The sequence below is a fragment of the Pseudochaenichthys georgianus genome, chromosome 17, assembly GCF_902827115.2.
Source record: "Pseudochaenichthys georgianus chromosome 17, fPseGeo1.2, whole genome shotgun sequence".
NCBI classification, from domain to species: domain Eukaryota; kingdom Metazoa; phylum Chordata; class Actinopteri; order Perciformes; family Channichthyidae; genus Pseudochaenichthys; species Pseudochaenichthys georgianus.
Window position 1 is genome coordinate 39,101,565 of NC_047519.1, and position 25,800 is coordinate 39,127,364.

General features: G+C 42.4%; 1 protein-coding gene across 1 annotated transcript in view; it reads right to left on the bottom strand.

Moving 5' to 3' along the window:
* LOC117462638 (partitioning defective 3 homolog) overlaps positions 1-25,800 on the bottom strand; it is a 136,416-nt gene that overhangs the window by 95,394 nt on the left and 15,222 nt on the right. Inside the window, exons 5-7 of the mRNA XM_071206406.1 lie at positions 9,764-9,952; positions 6,744-6,914; positions 301-454 (exon numbers count right to left, since the gene is read on the bottom strand). Of these exons, the coding sequence (XP_071062507.1) occupies positions 301-454; positions 6,744-6,914; positions 9,764-9,952 (514 nt within the window). The remainder of the gene's footprint in view (positions 1-300; positions 455-6,743; positions 6,915-9,763; positions 9,953-25,800) is intronic.

Genomic DNA, 25,800 nt, shown 5'->3' on the forward strand with positions numbered 1-25,800 from the left:
AGAACACAATTCCCTGCTGAAAAAATACACACCAATACCCAAATAACAACATTATTAAAACAAAGCCTGGCATTAAAGTGAGAATGCACACAAACCTCAACCAGCAGACTATCAAACAATGACATTCATAGCAGTGGCACCGGGAGGATTACCACGAGAGAATAGGCTGTAGGTTTAATATGTCTTCACGCATGCTTCAACATGAAGCTGTCTTTGGCTCTGTTCTGCCGTAAGGACGTAAACGTCCGCTCAGTGGACCAATACAGGCTTTCTGATTCAGATGATGCAACTCGGTCTCACCTATGGTGCGCGGCATCATGCCCTGTCGGGGCATCAGGTTGTCGTCCAGACCCTCCAGGCCACCGTACAGCGAGTGAGAGATCCTGCGCTCGTGGTCGTCCAGCGAGGAGTTCATGGTCTGCTGACTGCCCCCCAGTGGGCTCCCCGGGGACCCCTGTGGAGAGATCAAAGGTCACCTATCGTGCAAAATCCACTTGGTCACGTCTCTTCTACATCAACATGTGTCCCCTCTTCCTCATGTCTCTTCTACATCAACATGTGTCCCCTCTTCTTCATGTCTCTTCTACATCAACATGTGTCCCCTCTTCTCCATGTCTCTTCTACATCAACATGTGTCCCCTCTTCTCCATGTCTCTTCTACATCAACATGTGTCCCCTCTTCTTCATGTCTCTTCTACATCAACATGTGTCCCCTCTTCTTCATGTCTCTTCTACATCAACATGTGTCCCCTCTTCTTCATGTCTCTTCTACATCAACATGTGTCCCCTCTTCTTCATGTCTCTTCTACATCAACATGTGTCCCCTCTTCTTCATGTCTCTTCTACATCAACATGTGTCCCCTCTTCTTCATGTCTCTTCTACATCAACATGTGTCCCCTCTTCTCCAGAAAATCAAGATGTATGGCCTTATTGTCATGTGTACATACTGTAGCTACAGTGTCGTTATGTCAATGGAAATCTTAGGTCACAGGCTCCTCCTCCAACAGTGCAACACAATAAAACCGATAAATCGTTAAAATAGTGTAAGGAGAGTCGATATACAAGTCATTGGAATATGATATATTAGATACATAATGTGTACGTTGCAAACGGATGAATGGTATGGATGTTGTTTCAAAAGTTCAGGTGTTTAAGTCTTAGACTAATGATTCAGGTTTTCCACACCTTGTTAAGCAGAGACATCAAGGAACAATCCAGGCCTTACATCAAGGAACAATCCAGGCAGAGTTTGAGACACAGTTACAGGTTCACATTTTATTTATTTTTTTAAATAAGAACTTTACAGAAGAAAGAAAATCTTCAATTTCTATTTCTGCACTGAAACGACCCATGCCTATTTATATCCTAACTACACATGGGGTTAAATCAAGGTCTTGCATAATCATGTATTTTATAAATAGACAGGGGTTTAGTAAGTCCTTGATCTTATCCTTCAAACCCTCTGAGGGCTTCAAAGACACGTGGGAACATGTTTTTGGATTTACTCAAGTGTTCTTATTCTGATAAAGTCATGTTCATGGAAAATACCGTTCTTCTTTTGGCTGTGGACGGTTTGGATTATTCTGGCGCACATTTTGACGAGTTCAATCATTTGTAAAGTCCATGCAGTCATAAGCCTATGAATAATCCTGGATACAGCATCGATGTCAATGGTTATTAAAAAAGACATTTTGAATCTTCTACATTTAATCCTATATGTTATTGGATATTGTAATGTTTATAGAAATATCTTTATTATTGTTTTCTAATACAGTACTTTATTTATGTATTTTTTATTGAATTGTATTCCAAAATATAATGTCCCCAAAGATATGTAAAGTGTTCTGAATCGGATTTAGATTCTGATAGCCATCCGCTAAACAGTACTATCTACCAGCAGCTACCCGCCACGCTAACGCTAGCCGTGTGATAACCATGATGAATGGGCATGGATTTCCAATAGGCCGTTAAACCCCAGGCTGTTAGCGAGCTAGCTTCTGCCCCGCGGGGGTTGTTAGCTTGCTAGCATCTTGACATTTCCCCCCAGGACCCATGATGACACTTTATTGTTTGCTGGAGAAATGGACCGTTTGCTGGCCCTGTCAGGACGCCAGTATTGTTCTTGATGTGTGTGCGTGTGCGTGTGTGCGTGTGCTGTGTGTGTGTGTGTGTGTGTGTGTGTGTGTGTGTGTGTGTGTCTGACCAATCCAATTACTATTTATCACTTGCTATTATATTATTCAATTTGACATGGGTTTAATATTCATAGGAGTCTTAATTTTTTATCTCATACCAGCAATCACATCAGGACGTCAGTATTGTTTTTATGTGTGTGTGTGTGTGTGTGTGTGTGTGTGTGTGTGTACACCCCCACTGTTTGTCCTTTGGATAGTTGACTGTATTGACGTGCTGTGGTCTATGCATTTATTACTGAAGGCGATGAACGCTCTTGCCGTGAAGATAACCATCGCCTGCAATGCAAAACGGGCGATAACACTATCACACAGCAGTCAATACCGGAGCCAAATTACCCCGATCGATGACTGCAACGAGGCCGGGCCGGGATTGGATTGTGGCAGAAGGTCTCTGCCATGCCTTCGGCTCACTAAAGGTGATGTAATAACCACTGGCGTATAGATTGTGATGTAAACAAATAGGTCCCGTTGACAGATGATGGAGTTCAGACTGGACATCTGCTCATTTGAATCTCTATACGAGAAATATGTTGACTTCTTAAACAACCACTAATTACTGATAGAATATCCATTAGTACCAATATCGCAGAGCCAAATGTTACGTTTCAGAATGGTGATGGTGCTACGGTTAAAAGTATTACATGGCTGCTGTGGAGGCAATTGTAATTACCGTACTTTTCGGACTATTCTTTCACACAGTGACGTCACGAGCTACCCACAATGCAACGCGCGCGATATATATATAAATACGCCATTTTCCTGGAGGTGCAAATACCCTGGAGGTGCTAATATAAACAGCTAGCTAACGTAGCCAGGCAGAGCGCACTAGGTTTTTTTTCTGAATTAACGACCGAAGAAATCGCTGCATGTCTTCGGATTACATCTCTGGACTTGAGGGGTGTGCTCGAGGTCGTTACCAGCGTGAACTAGAGCTGTGTGGGTTGTCGGATTGCCCTTACAGACTGCCTGCAGATGTATGGAAAAACGACTCTCGAAAGTGGCCTTCGGTCGATTTTGGCTGCATCTACATCTAATTTCTGGAAACACCAGGTGAATACCCCACTTGTCTCAATAATATTATCATGCCATTGCATATATGTGGTATTTTAGATTTGACTATATTGATTAAGGCAATAGACTATGATATTCTGCTTGCACCTCGCGTGAAATGGCGGATACCGGAAGTACGGTGTCGCCCTCGGCCCAAAACCCGTATGTGTGTGTGAAAGAATAAGCCACGACTTTTCCCCCCATTTTTTTTGTACAGCTAACGGCCACTAGGGAACCTCCTAAATCTATGGATTTTACAGGTAAAATTAACCACCTTTAACGCTATGGGCTCTAGGACCGGTCCGCGCCCGCCACCTTTAAGCGGCGGGCTCCAGCAGGAAAAGCTGGAGGCCGGAAAAGAGTGAGACAGGTCGCGCGCCAAAGTAAAAGTGGAACCGAGAGACAGAACGAGAGCAAGACAGACGGACAATTTAGCTGCCGCGGCTGATATGCAGGTGCGCTTTATAGTCCGGAAAGTACGGTAATAGTGTTGGGTATACTTATCTATAAACAACATGACTCAAAGAGAACACTAAGGTCATGCCTTCAGGGCTGATTATGGAAATGTGGCTGTTTGTATATTTAATACATAAAAGCCAATCCCTGTGCTAGTTTCTCTCCCACACACTCATAAACACAACTTTCTGACCAACTTCTCATGTAGAATTCGATATCATGTAAAGTATACGTTGTCATTGGTCGCAGGTGAAACACAATCATGCCAAACCAATGAAGCGGTGATATCTTACAGAGCCAATCGAACGTACACACAGATGCAAAAAAATCCTCCTCACGAACCAAACTCATTTCTCAAAGGTGGCCAGATGGTGCTGTGACTGTTGGCATGCGGCCGCTCCTGACTTTCAATGAGAGTTTTAATGAATTGGCCGGCTGAGGAGCCGAGGTGAAACGTCTCGGTAACAGCTGAGGGGATCCGCCACACTGACGGCTCGTCGCATATTCAGCCGGATCATTTCGTCTCAGGAAGGTCTCGATCGGCTGCTCGGTTCAGCTTGAGACTAATGCAAAGGCCAGGATTGATTTGAGATGGGCTGTCAGGAGAGGAAAGTAAACAAAGGATGATTTGATGCCATATGTCAGCGGGTACGACGATAAGCTTTCATCCCACAGTAATTATTTAATTTGAGCAGATATATGACGGACAGCTGGGTATAACGTCGATATCAAGAATCTGGATGACAAAAGGGACTTTCCTAATCAGCTCTGAGCAGTGCGTTTGAGTGAGTGTTGTTGTTTCCCCTCTCAAAGTGCCTCGGACAGTATTTCTTATAAGTCGCCCGGCGCTCGGACCGCCTCGGGCCAAGCCTCGGGCTCTGAGAGTGAAGCAGAGATTGACACGACTCCCACCGCTCGAATCTGTATTCCTGCCATGCTGCGGGTAAGGTCTCCCGGACTCGACACGGCCAAGTGTCTGTTTCCAAACCGCGCAACAGAACAGATCCTTGAAAATAAACGCAGACGCGCATACGCGGGATGAACAAGAGCTACACACCCGTACACACAAACACACCTCCAGGCTTAGCCCCTGCTTTCAATTACCAGGCGGGCCGAGGGGAAATCAAAACTTTGACACACCAGGTTGGAAAAGGAGAGCGGGGAAGCCAGGCTTTGCCGGAGGCGTTATACGTGCACGCTCACATGCACGCGGCAGCTCACACACACTCAGCCTCGGCTCTCAAGCAGGCGACAGGCCAAGGTGCGCGGAGAATGTGAAAACATGACATTGAGGGGAGGGAAAAGTTTTGTAGCTCAGTACTCCGTGTTTTCTCTTCTCCTCCAGCGGCCTGAAGGGAGGTGAGCAGACGAGGGAGGGGAGGGTGAACTGCTTTGACCCGGATTCTTACTTTTTATTGTATTTAACAATTCATCGCTGCTCTTCAGGGTGTTCCCGGAGTTCTGCTTTGGGTTGCTTTAAATATTTATCACAGGGAAGGGTGTTATTGAAGTGGAGCCTAATAACTCTAAGTCCACTAAAGTGTCTTTTTTCAGAACAACGGCGTCGGATTAGCTACTTTTTTTACCAGAAAACCACTTTGATATCAACGGGTATCTAGACAAACTATTTAAATTATAAACAGTTATTTAGTTGAATAAGTGGATCTAGTATGGCAATAGAGTGATGCAATGATGTGTGTAGGGTGAGCCTGAAGTTAGCATCGCAAGGGGTCCTTCAACAAAAAGCCAACGGGATTTTTCTTTTGGCTTTCTGAATACCGTACTTTTCGGACTATAAAGCGCACCTGTATATAAGCCGCAGCAGCTAAATTGTCCGTCTGTCTTGCTCTCGTTCTGTCTCTCGGTTCCACTTTTACTTTGGCGCGCTACCTGTCTCACTCTTTTCCGGCCTCCAGCTTTTCCTACTGGAGCCCGCCGCTTAAAGGTGGCGGGCGCGGACCAGTCCTAGAGCCCATAGAGTTAAAGGTGGTTAATGTTACCTGTAAAATCCATAGATGTAGGAGGTCCCCTAGTGGCCGTTAGCTGTACACAAAAAATGGGGAAAAAAGTCGCGGCTTATAGTCCGAAAAGTACGGTATTTCTAAAAAATAATATCCGTGGCAAACACACATTTAGGATACGTTCACGTTTTGTTCAGCGGTCTAATCTCCACATATTAACACCACTTTTTAACATTTAGAGCATCAATGCAGACGCAAGTAGTACAAAGCTAACGTCGGGCTATAAAGGAACAGCAGCACGGTCACATGACTTCACATCGCCATGGCTACGCTAAAGGCGGCTAATAAAACTGAACAAGAACAAAAACATTGACCTCAATATACTGACAAAAGAATAGACTATGATACATATGAATACATATGAATACATAATGTCCACATGTCCATGCATGGCCTTGAATGGTTTCGGGGGTCAACAGTCGGCACTACTGTCATTAATGTTATATGTGCCACATTATTACCATGGTGACCATCCAATGACTATTTCTCACTTGCTATTATATTATTCAATTCGACATTCGGTTTAATATTCACAGCCGTCTTAATGTTTGAGCTAATACCAGCAATCACAGCATGACTCCAGTAGTGTGTGTGTGTGTGTGTGTGTGTGTGTGTGTGTGTGTGTGTGTGTGTGTGTGTGTGTGTGTGTGTGTGTGTGTGTGTGTGTGTGTGTGTGTGTGTGTGTGTGTGTGTGTCTTGGCAAAATGAAGTACTGTAGCAGGACCTACTAGCGGTTGACTCACGGGGCTTATAATTCGTTCTTACTATACACACGTCAACGATGTACTGCAGTAGGACTAATAGTGTGTTGTTATAGCCCATGCGGAAATATAAGTTATAAGTGTGTGTGTTCAGTTAACTGACGTATATGTTGATGCAGCTTTAATAAAGCAGGCTTCATCATAACGTTTCATTGTTGGGTGGAAAGTATTATTAGTGTAAAATAAGCTAACCTGCATTGTGGAGTGTCGTATCGATTTAAATGACTAATGCTTAACTGTCTACACCTTAGTTCCTCACCTCGTTTCTTTTGGCCACTCGTCTGGCCACGATGAGCTGGATCGTCCCGCGCTTGTTTCCCTCCGTTGACATGGATGTCCGCAGCGTTTCCATGGCGTCTTGGTTGGTTTTAGCCAATAGCGACTCTCCGTTGACGGCAATCAGCTGGTCGTTCACTCGAAGACGCGCGTCCTGTTGGAGTACACGAAATCACTCATAAGTAAAGTGCATGTGTGTCAACTGTTGACGAGGCCCCATTAGGCCTTTCGGGGGGGTTTCTGTTTCCTGTAGGACGTTATCTAGGTTTGTGTGCATGTCAATGGTCTGCAAAGGCAAACATCCTAAATTTGGTGTGTGGGAGTTTCTGCTCCAATTAGGGATGTCCCGATCACCTTTTTTTGCTCCCGATCCGATTCCGATCATTTGATTTTGACAATCTGCCGATACCGATTTTTCCCGATCCGATCTTTATGCAATGCATTAAGAGAAAAAAAAGGTAACAGATAACGGCTGGTCATCCAACGCGATGAATTCAGCTATCTTGGCTGTTATTCTTTTGGCCTTTTCTCTGTTCTGGGGCAGTTTCTCTTTCCTTTTGAAAGTCTCTGAAAGTGTCGGTTGTCTCAGTGCCGTTACCTGAGTGGCCGCTGTGTACTCGTCGTGTTGTTGTTGGTGTTTGTTTCTCAGGTGGCGTATTAGATTGGTCGTGTTGAACGTAGCTCTGTTCTTTCCACCACGCGGAACCTCTGCCTTGCAAACATTGCATCTGGCCGTTACACTGCCTTCGCTTTCAATTTTATAATACTTCCAAACTGCTGACATTTTCTCTGTCCCGACTCCCGAGTCACCAGCTGAACGTAGCCTCTCGTTAGCTTGCTGCTACTATTAGACACTGCGCCCACTCTGTTGCCAGATTTCAGAGGAATAAGCAGGTCTGAAAACAAGCCCAAAGAAAGCAACACATACATGATGTTGTGTAATTTTAAACCAAAACTAAGTCCTCAGGATGACTTTAAGACGTGAACATGGTCATTTTTGTTTTGTAACATTAAATTAAAAAAAAATTTAAAAATTGAAGAAAAAGAATAAAACCCCGATCCCCCATTTTTTTCTCCCGATTCCGATCTTTTGAAAATCACGTGATCGGAGATCGGAGCCGATCGGGACATCTCTAGCTCCAACACATTGTATGTGACAGGCTAAGGGGCGGGACATTTCTAATCACACCAGAGCCGGCCAGCTAACCAATCAGAGCAGACTGGGCTCTGGTTTCAGACAGAGGGTGAAAAGAGCTTTGTGAACATTAAAGCATGGAGACAAATCCCAAAATACACATATATATCTGAAAGTGATCATAATAGGCCGCTTTCACAGCAGCGGGTGGAGGCTGCATTTCTCCGATGGCACACGTGTGTTACAGACTGTACTATAACAACAACCTTCATCTAATTAGGCTCTAACCGTCTCACTCAGAGTGTATCCTGTTTCTCATCATGATACAACCTCTCACAGTGAAGTGTGCTTTTAAGTCCATTATTATGTTCCGTCAACACACACTTGTACTTGTATCAGAATCGATGAGGTTTCAAAGTGGCTGCAGCACAGCCTACAGACGTCAGCAGGAAGTAGGGCACTTTATGTTAAGAGATGTGATCAAAGATGAAGCTTCTCGTTAAAGTTGCCGAGGAACAGGAACGTCTTTGTGCTTCACGTCTCTGCTGAGGGCATGTGGGCCGACGACACGCATCGACTCGGCAAGTTCTCAGTGCGCTGCATGACAACTCTCTCTTCTCTTAACTTGTTCAATACGTGTTCTCAGGACTACGGTACAGAAGCGGTGTGGACTCTTGAGAGCCAAAACAAGACACATTTTTAATTACATTTGATTTATTCTTGTTTTGTGTAGTCCTGTTTTCATTAAACACAAATGCTATGTGTTGCTCCGTCTATAGACTCGCTTGTATTTGTACATTTGTGAAGCACGTTGTGTTACCTCCTGTGTAGCAACGTGCTGTTTAAGTTGGATTCATTGATCTATTGGTTGTTCGTAAGTTGTTGCTCTATACAGACTGGTATGTGTAGAATGATATGTAATATTTGAAACTCTTGTGCGTACACTTTCTCACGCATCCAGAGACTTCTGATGTATACCACCCTGTGAGAACTAAATACATTGAATATCAATGATTTACTATCTAATACAACACATGGATTCCCTGGGCTGATATATAAAGAGCATGCTGTACTTTTTAATGCTACTTTATTTCAGAAATATTTTTGGACTTTTTATTTCTTGTGTCTTAGTTTCTCTTATGTACATTGCCTTGTTTTTTACACTGTTGCAACGCAAACATTTCCCAAATTGGGATCAATAAAGTATCTATCCATCTATCTATTCATCCATCTATCTATCTATCTATCCATCCATCCATCCATCTATCCATCTATCTATTCATCTATATATCCATCTATCCACCTATCTATATATCTATCTACAGTATCCATCTATCTATTCATCCATCCATCCATCCATCTATCCATCCATCCGTCTATCCATCCATCCATCCATCCATCCATCTATCCATCCATCCGTCTATCTATCCATCCATCCATCCATCCATCTATCCATCCATCCGTCTATCCATCCATCTATCATCCATCCATCTATCCATCCATCCATCTATCTATCCATCCATCCATCTATCCATCCATCTATCATCTATCCATCTATCTATCCATCCATACATCCATCTATCATCCATCCATCTATCTATCATCCATCTATCTATCATCCATCTATCTATCTATCCATCTATCTATCATCCATCTATCACTATTTTTTATCATATTTTATTCGAAAATACAGCCAATAAAAACAAAACTATTTCCCCTGGCTGAATAAAGTATTGGAATTATGCTATAAACGTCTCTGGAGCAGCTAGCTAACAGTTGAAACAAGATACTCAGAATAATTGATAGCACACTAATGAATGTTCCTTTCCACTCCAGCCATCTACTAATTACAACAGATGGCTTCACACCTTGCAGGCGGCCCCTCCGTTGATGATGGATTTGACGAAGATGCCCAGGTCAGCGTGGTTCTCTTTGGAGCGGTTCCCCTTCACGCTGACACCCAACCCCGCGGACCCCGAGTCGCTGAGCGGGATCTCGAAGGTGAGGAACTCTCTGGTCCCGTCTGGAGTCAGGACCAACTCGTCCTCCTCTGTCTTCTGAAGGAAAGGGGAGCAACACACAGATTAAGAGCAGTGATGCCAGCGGCACCATCTACAGTAGACGACACAAAGACACTTCGATAAAAGGTCAGGGCTCCAGTGTTTGGGGTAGGAAGCCCTTTTCAATAATTTCCACACAAAATGTCTTTATAGGAGGTGAGAGAAGTTGTTTTTTATAAACATCCATGGTTTCCCATCTGGTCTGTTTTGCGAGCCTTTAAAGCAGGGGTGTCAAACTCAATGTCATCAAGGGCCACATCAGCGTTATGGTTTCACTCAAAGGGCCGGTTGTAACTTTAAGACAATATAAAAATACATATATAAATATTTAATGTATATAACATAATTTATTATATTACATGATTGCCTCTGCATTGGATTATTTTCAGATACGTCTGAAAGCAGAAGTCTTCGGCAAATAATCGCAAGTCTCTTCAGTGTGCATGTCACAAAATTATTCAAAAAGAAAAATTCTGGAAAAACAAAAAAAAAGAAGTGACATTTTGAAAAAAAGGCCAATTCTAAGAAAAAAAGCATATTTTGAAGAAAAAAAATGCATATTATGAAGGAAAAAAGGCAAATTGAGAAAAAAGGCAAACTTGAGATGCATTGTGGGACATGTAGTTTATGGGCAACGTGCTTCTGTAAAGTAGCATGTAACCGTATAATAAACATATTATATTCTTTGCAAGCTCTTGTGAGGCCGCATAAAATGAAGGCGCGGGCCGGATTTGGCCCCCGGGCCTTGAGTTTGACACCCCTGCTTTAAAGCAACACTCGCCTATCACAGTTGATTTAATGTAAGAACAACTTCATGTTTTGTCAGAAAAAGTCGAGATTTTCAAGAAAACTAGCGTTGCCATCATTATGTTCGGTATACTTCCAGCTGCACCGAGATCCATTACACTGTTTGAAGGCATCGTTTGTCTTCACGGGATCGATAGTTATTCAACCATTAGCTGTTCTTCCCTGGAATGAACAGCTCTATCTTAATAAATCTGGTTGAAACACAAAGACACCTTTGATATCTAAATACGGTTAAATGCTCCTATTTCATAATGCATTTTTAAATCACACAAAACAAAGCATGCATGTGTTTCCAGCCCAGCGCAATAAGACAAAAGGCCCTGCTTCCACTTTGGTCCTCTGGCCAACGGGTCAACGATATAAAGATATTAATTTGGCCACTGGAGGTTAATGAAAAGGACTTGCATATAAATCGCAGCCGGGCAGATAGCAGGGAGGCGAGCTCATTAGCGGCAACAGATATATTAGTGTTCAACGGACCAGCGCTGCGAAGTGTTAGATCAGGTACTTAGTATAAGCAGGCATGAAGTTATCTTATCTAATCAAGGTGCTCTGGTTTATTAATAGTAACGCATGTGTGAAGAACTTTAAAGCTTCAAATTAGAAAGTGAATTTATCGCATCAGGATTTCCCGTTAAATCAGAGGTTTGGTGAAAGACTAACGGGACACGTTACAAAATAAGGCAGCATGACAACATGTAATGTGTAGAGATGGAAAGTAAAGCATTAATATGTGAAGCTCCTACATGTGAAAACAATACAGTCTGCTTTTGTTTATTTGCGATGCAAAGCCTGAAGCTAGCTTTCATCAAGGCTTGTGAAGTCATGCAGCACACGGCTTCACCACACACACACACACACACACACACACACACACACACACACACACACACACACACACACACACACACACACACACACACACACACACACACACACACACACACACACACACACACACACACACACACACACACACACACACACACACACACACACACACACACACACACACACACACACACACACACACACACACACACACACACACTTCTCTCTGTGCCGTGTAGAGTAAACAGAAGGTAGAAAACAAAGCTAAATCAGATGTGAAGCTTTTACTGTGAAGTATCTGCGGGTACACAACATATTGTACATTAACATGTTACATTTAGCTAATAATACATACTTGTTGCTTCAAAAACATTTGTCTCATTCCATATTTGTACATTTGTGCTAGTTTTTACTCATATCTGGTGTTTAAACCTAAGGTCTTCAGCCCAAACAAGTATGGAGATATACTTAAACATATTAAACCCTATCACTTCTCCTTTTATAACAGACCCATCATTTCCATGAACATTATATACAAAACGTGTACGGCTTACAGTTGGATTAACGATGCCACACAAAGGGTTTCTTCACAACAACGTTTTAAAGAGTATATGTACCATTGTTTTTCTCCCAACTGCTTCAGCACGACAGTCAAAGGCGTGTCACTCAGCCTGAACCCCGACATCTTACACTTATTAAAACCCGTAAGAAAATAAAATCCCATTCTAACCTTTATCCTCAGAAACAGAGTATTCCCACCAAATGTCAGAGGGTTCAGACACAAGCATGCACACTACCCATAACACTCATTTGACATGCCATGCACCTGGATGGCGAAGTGCGCACCCAGGCAGCACACTTCCCAGCAGCCCTGCGTGAACACAGCAGCCTAATTGACATGCTGAGTGCTGCCTCTCCCTCTCCACAACAGGTGCTTCTCAACCTCCTTCTCGATATGCATGTTCCCCCTCTCTTCCAGCTCAACAATGAAAAGCCATTCTCTCTCGCTTGTTATTTGACAGCTGTCCTCTGAATAGATGGGTGCGTGCACGCTCACGCCTGGCAATTATTGTGCACGGCTAATGAATTCAATCATCGAGGCTCGGTGTCAGCATGTCATTAGCTCCCTTTGTTTGCCGGGAGAGAGATGGAATTGCTCTGCGTTGAACGGAGAAGGGAGAAAGAGGGGGCGGAGGGAGAGAGGGGGAGAGGAGGGGGAAAATGAGGATGTGAAAGGGATGGAACAGAAGGAAAGAAGGAAGGAAAAGCAAGCAGGAAGACACATACATGCTACCTGGAACACGTTTGAGATGCATTTCAAAACCAAGGAGGGAACATGTGGCGTTAGGCTCAACTGCAAGGCATGTCCTGAGGAATAGTGACATGTGAGACAACAGCAATTTCATTATTTTGGAACCTTAAGGCCACTTCATCAGCTTGGAATTTAACTTAAAGGTGGGGTCGGTCATTTTGGAGAAACCAGCTCGAATTTGAAAATACACAACCGGAGAAAATCTGCCACTTCCTCACAGAGCCCCGCCTCCAACACACACATGACCAATGAGGGCACGAGCTAAGTCTGTGCCCCGATGGAAGGCTGACAGGCAGGTAGGCCATCCAGTTACTTTTTACAGCGCCACGGCTTCCACAGATGATATTATTTATGGATTCTTTGTCAAAGCACTTCAGATATTCATTGCTATCGGGACGTTAAGAGCATTCCATGGAATATAACAAAAAGTGTATCTCGAGCCGGTTTCTCAAACTTACCTACCCCACCTTTAACGCTAATTAAAAATGAAACTGTTAATGCTTAGTCAACAGCAGTCCTAAATAAAAGCTGTAAAAACAGTCATTTTCTGTTTAAAAAGTGCAAACAGTGCACTAGCCTTCTCATTGGTTCGCTTGTTAGTTGTAGATCGATGGCTAGCAGCATGAAGTTAAACTTGAATCACTATTTAAAGCATGTTATCTTAAAGCAGCGAAGCTTATCAGTCTGTGATGCTAACGTAACTATAGCTCAAGCCGTTGAAGCTAACTTCTGTATCAAGGGGCCAAATTAGCCGTCACTTAGGTAACCGACAGTTGGCGGAGAGTTAACACTTAGCATTAGTCAAAACGTATATCAATATTTTACCCTAAAAAAACAGTGTAGCCGCTAATGTTATTGGTATGTGATGCTAACGTAGTTTAAGCTTGAACCGCTAATCCGACATCTTCTGTACAAGTGCTGATTATAGCTCGTCACATTGTGTCGCTAATCGCAGACAGGTAGTTAGCGGTTAGCTTGGTTCTTAGCAAACAAGACAAACATGTATTGTAAAGCTAACAGTAGTTATAATGTTCCAACTAAATAAGCAGCTGATATCTGCGGTCATACTTTAATACAAAAGTACCTTGTTTTCATATCAACACGGGCTTGGAGATTAATTTATGGAGAATATATGGCCCAGAGAGATATTTTCTTACAAAGATGTAGCCTTCTTTTTAAAAGGACCTAATTATAATAGAAAAAGCCTGAAAATACAAAAAAGAAAATGCAGAGGAGGGAGAAAAGAAAGCTCGGAGTGATGGGCTCGAGAGGAGGATGAGAAGTCGAGGAGCCGGAAAGAAAAGGGTGAACAGAATGAGAGTGCCAGCGTGACAATGACGGAGCGAGCGAGCGTGAATGAAAGGCCGACAGAAAGGGATGGATCCGTGTGGAACACAAAAGGAGACCGCCACCTCTCTCCGTCGCTCCACCTTTTCTCACCTGTCTCTTTTCCTGCTCTCAACATGCTTCGTTTAAAAAAATAAATAATCATCTTCCAATGCTCATTTGATTCTGTTCCGATCCCCTGTCTATTACCCCCATGTTCTTTCTCTCACTTCCTTCCTTTAAGGGAGGGAGGTGAGAAGGAGGCAGTGAAGGGTGTCATTGGTCGAGGGAAGTCAGGCGTGCGCTTTGTTGGCTGCTTACTGTAGCACACACTATCTATTTGTATTCATACTTCCTCTCCCTCCCTAACTGTATATCACTACATGTACCACTCCCATCCCCCCCTTACCTTCCTCCTTATCCCTCTCACCCCTTGCTACTGTATCTACAATATATGACCAAAAGTAAAAAAGCTGTCTCGCTCGTCTTCATCTTTTCCTCAACTCCCTACCTCTTATATTTTCTTTGTTCTCCTTTTTTCTTCGATTCACAGCTCAGATCTTTCACTCTCTCTCACCCTTTCCGACACGTCTCCCTGTAGCTGCATGCTGATAGGCCATGCATAGCAACTACCTGTGGCACAGCATGGAGGAAGAGAGGACGGCAGGTGTGTGAGAAAGTGAACGAGAGAGAGAAGGCCGGTATGTGTGCATCTATAGGTGTAAAGTAGTGGATTCTGTTGATGAATCTTTAAGCTAATTCCTATCTAATAACATACATGTATGTATTCAAACATGACTTTATGGATTTTTGTATTTTATCATGTGATTGAAGCATGCTTAACGTCACTGCACGGCAGGCAAATATTAAAAGATGTGGCGTCCATCTTTATCTTTTGGTAACGCAGTGTTTCTCATATATTGATTTATTGGTGGCATAGAGCAGGGTTTCTCAAACTTTTTCATACCAAGGACCACTTAACCAATAAAAAAACACTCGCGGACCACCTAACTCCACAAATATCAAAAAACACATCGTTTTTCTAGAACAGATTACAAATCGCCTGAAAATTGTACAAACAAGTGGCAACATGTGTGACGAAGGTGTTGCGCTGGGCTATATCATGCAATCTAAAGTAAAACTTAAGCTCGCTCCATTGCGGAGATATTCCCACGAGAGTGCGGAAAACTGAAATGTATTTATTAATTTCAAATGTGAAATTTTACCAATACACTCACGGACCACTAGGGGGCGCTCACGGACCACCAGTGGTCCGCGGACCACACTTTGAGAAGCACTGGTCTAATGGATAGTGAGGTGGGCTGATGATCGGAAGGTTGCGAGTTCACATCCCGCCTGGTAGTGTGCCCTTGAGTACGCCCTCAGCTCATCCAGGGAGAACGTCCCTGTACGCGGTCGTTGTAAATCACTTTGGATTAAGGCGTCTGCTCAATGCCTGAATTGTAAATGATATTTTTGGGAGAATAAACCCCACAGTGTCTCACTCATTAACAACGCAACACAGAGCAACAAGAATGTTGTCTACAGTAGCCATTATTTGAGGGGGGGGTGGATGCTTGGGTCACCCGAATAGGGGCCTTTGGCTTTTCTTGCCGGGGGGGGGGGGGCACTGAAAGCCTATGTTTTTGGGGTGTAGACATGTTATGATATCATATCAGACACATTGTAAAGGAAGTGAGGCTGAAATGTAATGTAAGGCTAATTAAATTGGACCAACGGCAGCACAGCAAGCAGGACATTGATTATAACTCAAAAACATGAAAGATCGTGAAGCAGATTTGTTTTCAAATCTTCTGTGAGTAGTTCAAACTGCAAAATGAAAGTGTCACCATCAATAGTCCGAAACAGAAGCTGTAAACATATATATCGTTTCACTTTGCTGTTGAAAAAGACAAACAGAGAAGTTGCCTACTTGGTGGTTAGCTTGGTAGCACAGCAGTATTTAAAATCTTCAAGGTAATCCGTTCTCATTATGTTAAGCTTGAGCTCGTCTTAGGCTGTGAAGCTAACGTTAGCTCAAGCCGCTAAAGTGACAAACTAACATGTGTATCGTTACAGGCTGCATTCGGTATTTAGGATTTCCACTAGAAAGAAACACCCCTCGTTTTGATGTTTGAAGAGCTACAAAGCTTTCTGACTTTCAACAGCATTAGCGAGTGGTGATTCCAGCTAGTCAAACTGTGTAGCTAACCGCAGACTGTTAGCAGTTAGCGTGATAGTTGATGAGCATTACACACTGTTGATTGAACACAAACAGTAGTCATTTCCAGGTTAATTTCCCCTTTAGACATGTTTGACTAAATGCCATACAAGTTGGTTAAACAAGCAGACCCAAGACACGCGGTGAACATGTGTCTGTTGTCTGTGTGAAATTACATTACGTGTTTCCTCCGAGACGTTTAAACAAACCTCAATGTTATAAGACAAGTGTTGGTGGTCCGGGTTGTTCATCTTTGTTTCGAGTCCACAAATACGTGCACAAACACACACAACAGCACGGTCCCTCCCTTACATATCATCCTCTATACACAGCGTATGTGATAGCTAGCATCCTGTCACCTGCCAACACACACCACTGACAGATGACGACCATGGCATACGGGGGAAGAATCGATCGATACACACACTCTCACTTGTTGTCCCAAACTAATAAGCTACCCTCTCTTTAGAGCTGCACAACCCACTGAAAAACATTTATAACCTCATCCCACCCCGAGCAATTACACCAGCAGCTGCTCCAAGTCGCTCCACGTATGTGTGCGCCGGTGTGTGAGTACAGTGTGAGTGTGTAGTCGTGTGTGTGCATCGGAGGTGTGTGAAGTGAGCCATATGGCTAATGTGTAAAAGGACTTGGTGTATGTTTCCGTGTGTGTGTGTGTGTGTGGGCCAGGTGGCAGTTTGAAACATCACTTTAATTAAGCCGCAGAGCCTGTTCCGTGGTGGACCGGCCCCTCTGATTGACTCGTATGTGTCACCATGAGGCCGCCGCACAACACAGAACAATATATCGAGCCCGGTGCCAAGCATTAATCACCGTGGCTCTCCTATTGTGCTAATAATAACATAACGTTGTGAAACTCTTATAATAACTCCCTGCTACAAGCTCTTTCTATGCAGACACAGCAGAGGTGTTAGGACCCTTTGCTTAGATGAACGCAACAGTTACTACAATGTAAAAGCACTCAATCAGAAGTTATATTGTTACCTAAAGTTTTATCAGGAATATGTACAAAAGTTTAAGAAGGCGAAATGATCCATAATATTTAATTATTTACAAAGGTGTTAGGGTTATTCTAAATGATGCATTAACGGGTTATTCATGTTGTAGCTGGTCGAGTTCTAGCTGCTATAAATGCTGTTAAATTATTTAAAATAATATAAGATATTATTTTAAGCCTCGGTGGCCAAGTCGTTAGACCATGCGATTTAAAAACAAACAAGAAAAACAGTTGCAATATATTTTTATAATAAATCTGATAATTAAAATGTCCCTTAATTAAGAACATAATTAAATCTACAATTAAGGTAAGGGATACATAACGCAAAATGGGCTCTGCATATCTGTTTAATAAAATACCAACGTAGTAGATAATCTACATATCATTCAATTATAATATAAAATCAAGTAGCTTATTATTATTATCCAAGTGTCCTTAGATAAACAAACCCTTCTGCTGCACTGTGCCGTCTTATCAGTCATGGTATATATAATATTTATGTTGTATCATGAACAGCCAACACATGTTCCGCTATGCTGAACCCTATATCACGTCGTCAAGGAAGCCTTCATCATTACACGACGACGACGTGCTAACAGATTGCCGTTTCATAACAGCTTTGTGTGCAGAGAGGAGAGGAAACATGCACGTGTGATAGATAGCATCTTGGCACGGAGCTGCTGCAGCATTACCGCCGCTGCCGCTGATGGCTTTTCAATATAGCATCGCAGTAATTTTCCATAAGCCTGTGTGACTAATAGCGTAAACAATGGAGCCCAATGTTCACGTTATGGGCCCATTATGGAACTATCAGGGCAGGCATGTAAAGACGGATGCCTTTGATCAGTGCTCTATTGTGAAAGCCAGGAGCAGGGGAGAGGAGTCTTAAAGTGTGTGTGTGTGTGTGTGTGTGTGTGTGTGTGTGTGTGTGTGTGTGTGTGTGTGTGTGTGTGTGTGTGTGTGTGTGTGTGTGTGTGTGTGTGAGAAAGAGACAGGAAGACAGTTGAGGTAGGCCACAATGAGACATACAATGAACAATAAAGGGCTGAGATCTGCTGAGGAAGGGACCCAACGAAGTGTTTTGTTTCTACAGACCATTGGAGAAGCAATGCGTTGGGTAAATGACTCCCAGTCTATTTGTGAAGCCACCCAAAGTATCTAATTTGCCTCTAATGCGTTTCCCCTATACAGCGTAATGGCCCCAGCTGGTGATGTCATGCAGCAGTTACCTCAATCAGCCAATGGGGTTTCACTGCTGTCGCCGGCTGCCTCGGATGCTAAAGGGAGAAATCAAAGTCAACAAGTTAGAGAAAAGGGCCGCTTGGATAGAATACACTCTAGAAGTCAATACGAGAATATGATGAGGCAACAAAATACAGAGTAAGGTGGCCTTATATATAACATGGACATTTAAGGATGCAAATATGAAGGCTGAGGGGTTGAACAAAGCATACATGCAACTAAGAATGGGCACATTTGATAATAAATTAAGTATATATTAGTTCTTCTCAAAAGCAGCTGCAACATCTATCGAAACATTATTGAAATCACAATAGATAAATAATATTAAAATCGTAGGAAGCACAATATTCGAAAAAACGATTAATATGTGTTGAAATACCATCTAAATACAAGTATTAGCGAGCGGCAGAGTCCATTAACTTGTTTGTTTACTTCTGGAAAATAGTGACATCAATAGGTAGCACTTTCACTTCTATTGGCTAGCGATCCAACACATTGTACGTGATAGGCTAAGGAGTGGGACATCTCTAAGTGGTTGACCTATCATAACAGAGCCGGCCAGCTAACCAATCAGAGCAGACTGGGCTCTGTTTCAGACAATGGCCGTTTCTCAATGTCGAGTAAACTTGCTGCAGAGCAACTATTTCAAGTATACTATGTCATCGAGTGGCGCCGAAGGGCTGTTTAAATGCATGTTAAATGCCCAGCATTCTGCGCCACTCTATGACGTAGTATACTTGAAATAGTTGCTCTGCAGCTGGTATACTCGACATTGAGAAATGCCAGAGGGGGAAAAGAGGTGCTGCAGCACAGGCAGTATGAGAAAAATAAAGAGCTTTTTGAACATTAGAGCATGGAGACATGTAGAGACACTACATACTGATATACACCTGAACATCAGCAGGAGAGGACTCTTTAAAGTAGAAATGCTACATACTGATATACACCTGAACATCAACAGGAGAGGACTCTTTAAAGTAGAGACACTACATACTGATATACACCTGAACATCAGCAGGAGAGGACTCTTTAAAGTAGAAACGCTACATACTGATATACACCTGAACATCAACAGGAGAGGACTCTTTAAAGTAGAGACACTACATACTGATATACACCTGAACATCAGCAGGAGAGGACTCTTTAAAGTAGAGACACTACATACTGATATACACCTGAACATCAGCAGGAGAGGACTCTTTAAAGTAGAGAAACTATATACTGATATACACCCTGAACATCAGCAGGAGAGGACTCTTTAAAGTAGAGACACTACATACTGATATACACCTGAACATCAGTAGGAGAGGACTCTTTAAAGTAGAGACACTACATACTGATATACACCTGAACATCAGCAGGAGAGGACTCTTTAAAGTAGACACACTACATACTGATATACACCTGAAAATGAGCATATTTTTCAATCATAGATAAGAATAATGCTGCAACAATGATTACTTTTGCCTACATCTCAGATGCAGCTCTCAGATCTCAGTGATGCGTTTGACACTGTTGACCACAGCATATTACTAGACCGACTGGAAAACTGGGTGGGACTTTCGGAAACAGCTCTAAATTGGTTTGAATCCCACTTAAAGGACAGAAACAACTTTGTTTCTATAGGTAAATACACATCTGAGTTGACAAATATGACATGTGGGGTACCTCAAGGCTCCATCTTGGGGCCTCTTCTCTTTAACGTCTACATGCTACCACTGGCTCAGATAATGAAAAACAACAACATAAGTTACCATAGCTATGCAGATGACGCACACATTTACGTAAACATTTCACCAGGAGACGATGCTCCAATTCAAACACTGAGTAAGTGCATTGAACAAATCAATGACTGGATGTGTCAGAACTTTCTCCAATTAAACAAAGATAAAACTGAGGTAATGGTTTTTGGAGCCAAGTCAGAACGTATAAAAGTTAGCGCTGAGCTTCAGCCTGCAATGTTCAAACCAACAGATAAAGCCAGAAATCTAGGTGTAGTCATGGACTCTGACCTGAGTTTCAACAGTCACATTAAAACAGTTACTAAATCAGCCTACTATCACCTAAAGAACATATCTAGGATTAAAAGACTAATGTCACAGCAGGATTTGGAAAAACTTGTCCATGCTTTTATCTTCAGTAGACTGGACTACTGCAATGGTGTCTTCACAGGTCTCACTAAAACATCTATTAGGAAGCTGCAGCTGATTCAGAACGCCGCTGCTCGAGTCCTCACTGACACTAAGAAAGTGGATCACATCACTCCTGCTCTGAAGTCTTTACACTGGCTTCCTGTGTGTCAAAGAATAGATTTCAAAATACTGCTGCTGGTTTATAAAGCACTGAATGGTTTAGGCCCAAAATACATTTCTGACCTCCTGCTAAACTATGAACCATCCAGATCTCTCAGGTCTTCAGGGACTGGTCAGCTTTCTGTCCCCAGAGTCAGAACTAAACATGGAGAAGCAGCGTTCAGTTATTATGCTCCAAGTATCTGGAACAAGCTCCCAGAAACCTGCAGGTCCGCTGCAACTCTTACTACTTTTAAATCCAGGCTGAAGACTTTTCTTTTTGTCACTGCTTTTAATTGAACTATTCACATCTTAAACTGCACTGTAACTTTTATCCATGTATTTTTTTATTTTAATGTTTCTTTTATTAGCTTTTCTTTTTAATAACTGATTTTAAATGCCATTTTCTGAATGTCTTTCATTTTTTGTAAAGCACTTTGAATTGCCTTGTGTTGAAAGGTGCTATATAAATAAACTTGCCTTACATCATAACACCAGTAATAAAAGTGCAAATTAGTTATTTTTTCCAATCATAACATGGACTGAGGGGAAGATATTTTTATATTATTTTAAACACAACAAGCGATGACAGCCTCTAGTGGATTACTGCTAGTAAAAAGTGAGTGATTTTTGGGTCATTGGACCAATTTCCAGAAGTGAGTGCTTTTTCCACTCCACTTGTTGTGTTTTGTCGACAGAGCTCTCTCTCTCTCAGGATGAGTCATGCCATGCTAACCTCAAAACCCAGCAAACCTCAGCTCTAAAAGCTGTCCACAGAATATACTCTGCTTTTTTATCCGATTAATTGCACTTTTCATAACTGCACAAAGAGAGGAGAAATAAAAGGAATAAAGCTACTATTGTACCAAACACATCAGATATTCTTAAGCTCCATTGAGCCACACTGAGATCAGCATGTAGCCTTGACTGTTTTATTCCTCAACATCATCTCTCTCTTTTACGTTTGCACACAGATAATTCACTACTAGCGATAATATGAGTCATGAATACAGTTCTGTGTATTGTGTGAATTACACAATATGTGGGTTTTTTATGTATCCATGTCTCTTGGTGTTACTATGCAAGTTGTCATGATTGAGTATGCCTCTGCACAAATGTTGCCTAGTAACATTACAGCAGTGGCGAACCGTCAGGGCCTTCAAGGTATTCAGAGAATACCCTGGAACACTCAGATAAAACAAACAAAAAATCGATTTAATTATATAAATAAAATGTAATAAATGAGAATGGTATCTGTGTTGTTGATCTGTAATATTACAGTGTTACGTTGATGTGTGTGTCCTTCTCGGACCATGCACTACGCATTTCAGTGGTTTTGTGTTAGAAAAGAAAGCAACCAATCAGATCTCGTTCTGGGTCTCTGGGTAGAATATCCTTCAACAAGGTATTCTTCATCCTTGATCGAAGGCCCTGGCCGTTGCACTGAATGAGAGCGTACGTTTGGACTGACAGTTTGATCAACCAATCAGATATTGATTTGTAGCCAATGGGCGTGTTCTTTCAGAGTTCCCCTCGGTTCCAGGGTATTCTAGAAGGCCCGCTAGTTAACTGGATCGAGACAGAGGAGCTAGATGAATGTGACGAAGCAATTCATGCCGTTGTATTGTTTCTAACGTTGAAATGACAAGTGCAACAGGTGAAGAGGAAGTTGTTGTGGAATTGAGTACCCTTTTCAAGACGACAATTCAGTGAAAAGACGGACATTATAATGCCGCGGAGGAGGGGGGGGTGTCTACAGAACGTCAAGTTGTGATAGACACGGTTCGCCACTGCACAGTGTATTGAACTTAACCAGTTGAGCCCCGAGCCTGTTTTTCAGGCATCAGGCTCGAAAATGACATTCCCAGAACAAATGACTTTATCTTCACTTCTAAAAGGGGTTGCCATTCATAATTGTATATTTCTCTAGGGCATACACATTGATAGTATACCTACACTATGGCATAATAGTCAAGCCAAGATGGCTCCAAAAATAAAAATAAATGGTAACGCTTTTTTGTCTTGTGCTAAAACTTTAATTTGTGGAACAGACAATCATTTCAATAATTTCATGACAACCAAAGCTATTTATCAAACAAAATTGGCCAACTTCTGCTGGTTTGAGTTATTCAAATGTAAGGATTTTAGTTTTTTTTCTCTGATTTATATCATTAGAAATTGAGTACTCTGATTGTTGCACTGTTTCTGGACACTAAACGATCTTCAGTTTTTAAATTATTATTAAATAACATTTGACGATTTTCAACACTGTCTGATGAACTTTAAACAAGTCGATTAATCCGGAAGAGAAAGATATACTGGAATTGTTCAGTTTAGTTGTGGCTCTCCCCCTCCAATCATCGCTTCGTCTACTGGAAGTGTATCTGTTACTTGAAAACGGATGCGTGTCCATTAAAATGTTCTGCAGGATCCACGCCCTGCACCTAAAGCTGCTCCATCGCGCTGCCTCGGCTGTTGTTGTTGTTGGCGGCGAGATGTTTAAAATGAGGCGCCTGACAACAGATAACATCTGAAAGGCACTGAATCCATTATGGCGGTTGATGTTCCAGGAAAGGGTGAGGAGGAGAGAGTCTGGAGGTTTGGAGTTAGAAAGGGCAGGAAAGGAGGGAAGTGAGAGGAGACAAAATGGGGGAGACAGGAGGCGCCGTTTCCTCAATCTCTCAGTCTCTCAGCGCTGGGGTTGCATTGATTTTTAAGAAGGTCCACGATAAGAGAAAAATAAAGTTTTGCTTTTAATTCTTTGGAGAGGAAATATTCTGCTAATCTCCAGGGTCATATTTGTATTTAGTGCCTTTACTGTGACATGTTTCCATGCTTTAATGTTCAAAAAGCTCTTTATTTCTCATACTGCCACTTTCAGATGTCCCGCCCCTTAGCCTATCACGTACAATGTGTAGTGAGTGTTACATAGTGATGTCACTTTGTTCCTGAAGTAAACAAAGGAGTCTAACGGAGGCATCCAGGAGAGGGAACAACTGAAGGATGATAGGGCTTCTTTTAAGGTGCACTCGACACTTCATCAATATATTTACGTTTAGTGTCGATCTGCTTTAATTGTGATTGGCTTCATCAGTTTCAGATCATATGAACAGCAGGTGATCCAAACACAAAGCTGGACTCTCCGACTAATATTTCCATTCCAATACTTAAACATAAACAAAAAGGGAGTAAACGACAAAACCGCTTTCTGGGCAAGCCTTTCAAAACATTCAAAACCCAAATGATCAGAATGTAGCTGTCGATGCCAACGCCACAATGCTGCCGACGGTGGCACGCCGACAAATAACATTAACCACAGTGTCGGCGCCTCTCAGCAACGAAGCGGAGTCTTTCTCCACTTCTTTTTCAGGCAGATGGAGCGATGCATGCTTCGTGTCTGAACGTGTGTGTGCACATGTGAGAAGAGCCAGCTGCAGTCGCATTAATCCACGACACCGCTGCCATAACGTTCCTCGATTATGAGGATAAGTCGCACAGCTGGAAGGCACGACCGCCAATCAAATTAACCGGCCAATTACACTTCTAGCGTGCCGCGTGAAAAACGCAACCGATTACCTGCACTTGTCCAGATGTGAGCTGACGGTAGAGCCAGATGTGAAGACGTGAAGTCTGCGGTTGGTAAATTACAACTCAACTTCGGTATGGAAATGGGGAGTTATGGAAATGTGAACGGCCCTTTTAATATCCGCAGTAAAGACAGATGAGATTTTAACGGCTGCTTTGTGAAGAGTAACGCTCAGGACTGTAGAGTTAGCGCTGATAGCAGACATCCTGCTGACATCATTCTTCACAGGAAGTAGAACCTCTGATTGAAACTACGTCTGTTTTCTTCCTGACACACAGAGGGTCAACGGGGATTTGGAGGAAGGTATCGTCAGTGGTTATTGTTGAGGAGACATGGGAAGATATCTGGAATTATGCCAGAACGATATCCATATGTTCCAGAACAAAAGTTGAATATCACACACAGGATATATACGGTAAATCCCCCTCATCAGAGGCACCCCTCAATTACCCCCATATGTCCAAGAGCCACCATGCTGTAAACTGCAGAAACAGAACTGCTGTCTTTGACTTTTAGGAAGAAATCTAACTTCTGCTGCTGCTGAAGATTATATAATGTCCTACATTTCGCTGCTAGGATAAATAAAAGGGCTCATTTCTTAAGTTGTATTTCAGTTGGTTCCTTTTGAATATCTTACACATATTCTACATCTCAAATCTGACCAGTTCTATAACATCTTGCAACCTTACTTCCATGTCTGTGGGCCTGGTTCGTCAGCTTTGATTTTAAAAAGGACCTCCTGAACTGTGTCTCCTGCAACCTCGTGTTGTGCATTTTCAAAAAAAACGAATAATTGTTTCTACTTCAGGGCACAATCCAAAAAGTAGGACATTGGAGCATTGACTGAGCACAATGATGAAGTGTGTGTGACAGATTCAATTAAAAGTCGTGGCCAAGGAGAAAAACAAGTGAATTCAAGAGTACTGTCACATTGTAAGCCACCGTATTCGCTAAAGCACAGCCATTATCCATCCTTATGTATCCTTTCATTTGGATGGATCCACAAATCGTCTTCTTAAAAAACTGTATTGTCACCGTCTCTGACTTTCTATCTCCTCCACCTAGCAGAGAGTCTTCACTCTTATCAGTTATACGTTTATGTGAAAAGATGTGTGTAAAGATTCAGGTTACAATGTTTTAACAAGTATGCATATACTAGTAGATAGAAAACAGCTAAATAATGACTTAACTAGGCGTGTGTATCTGCTTTC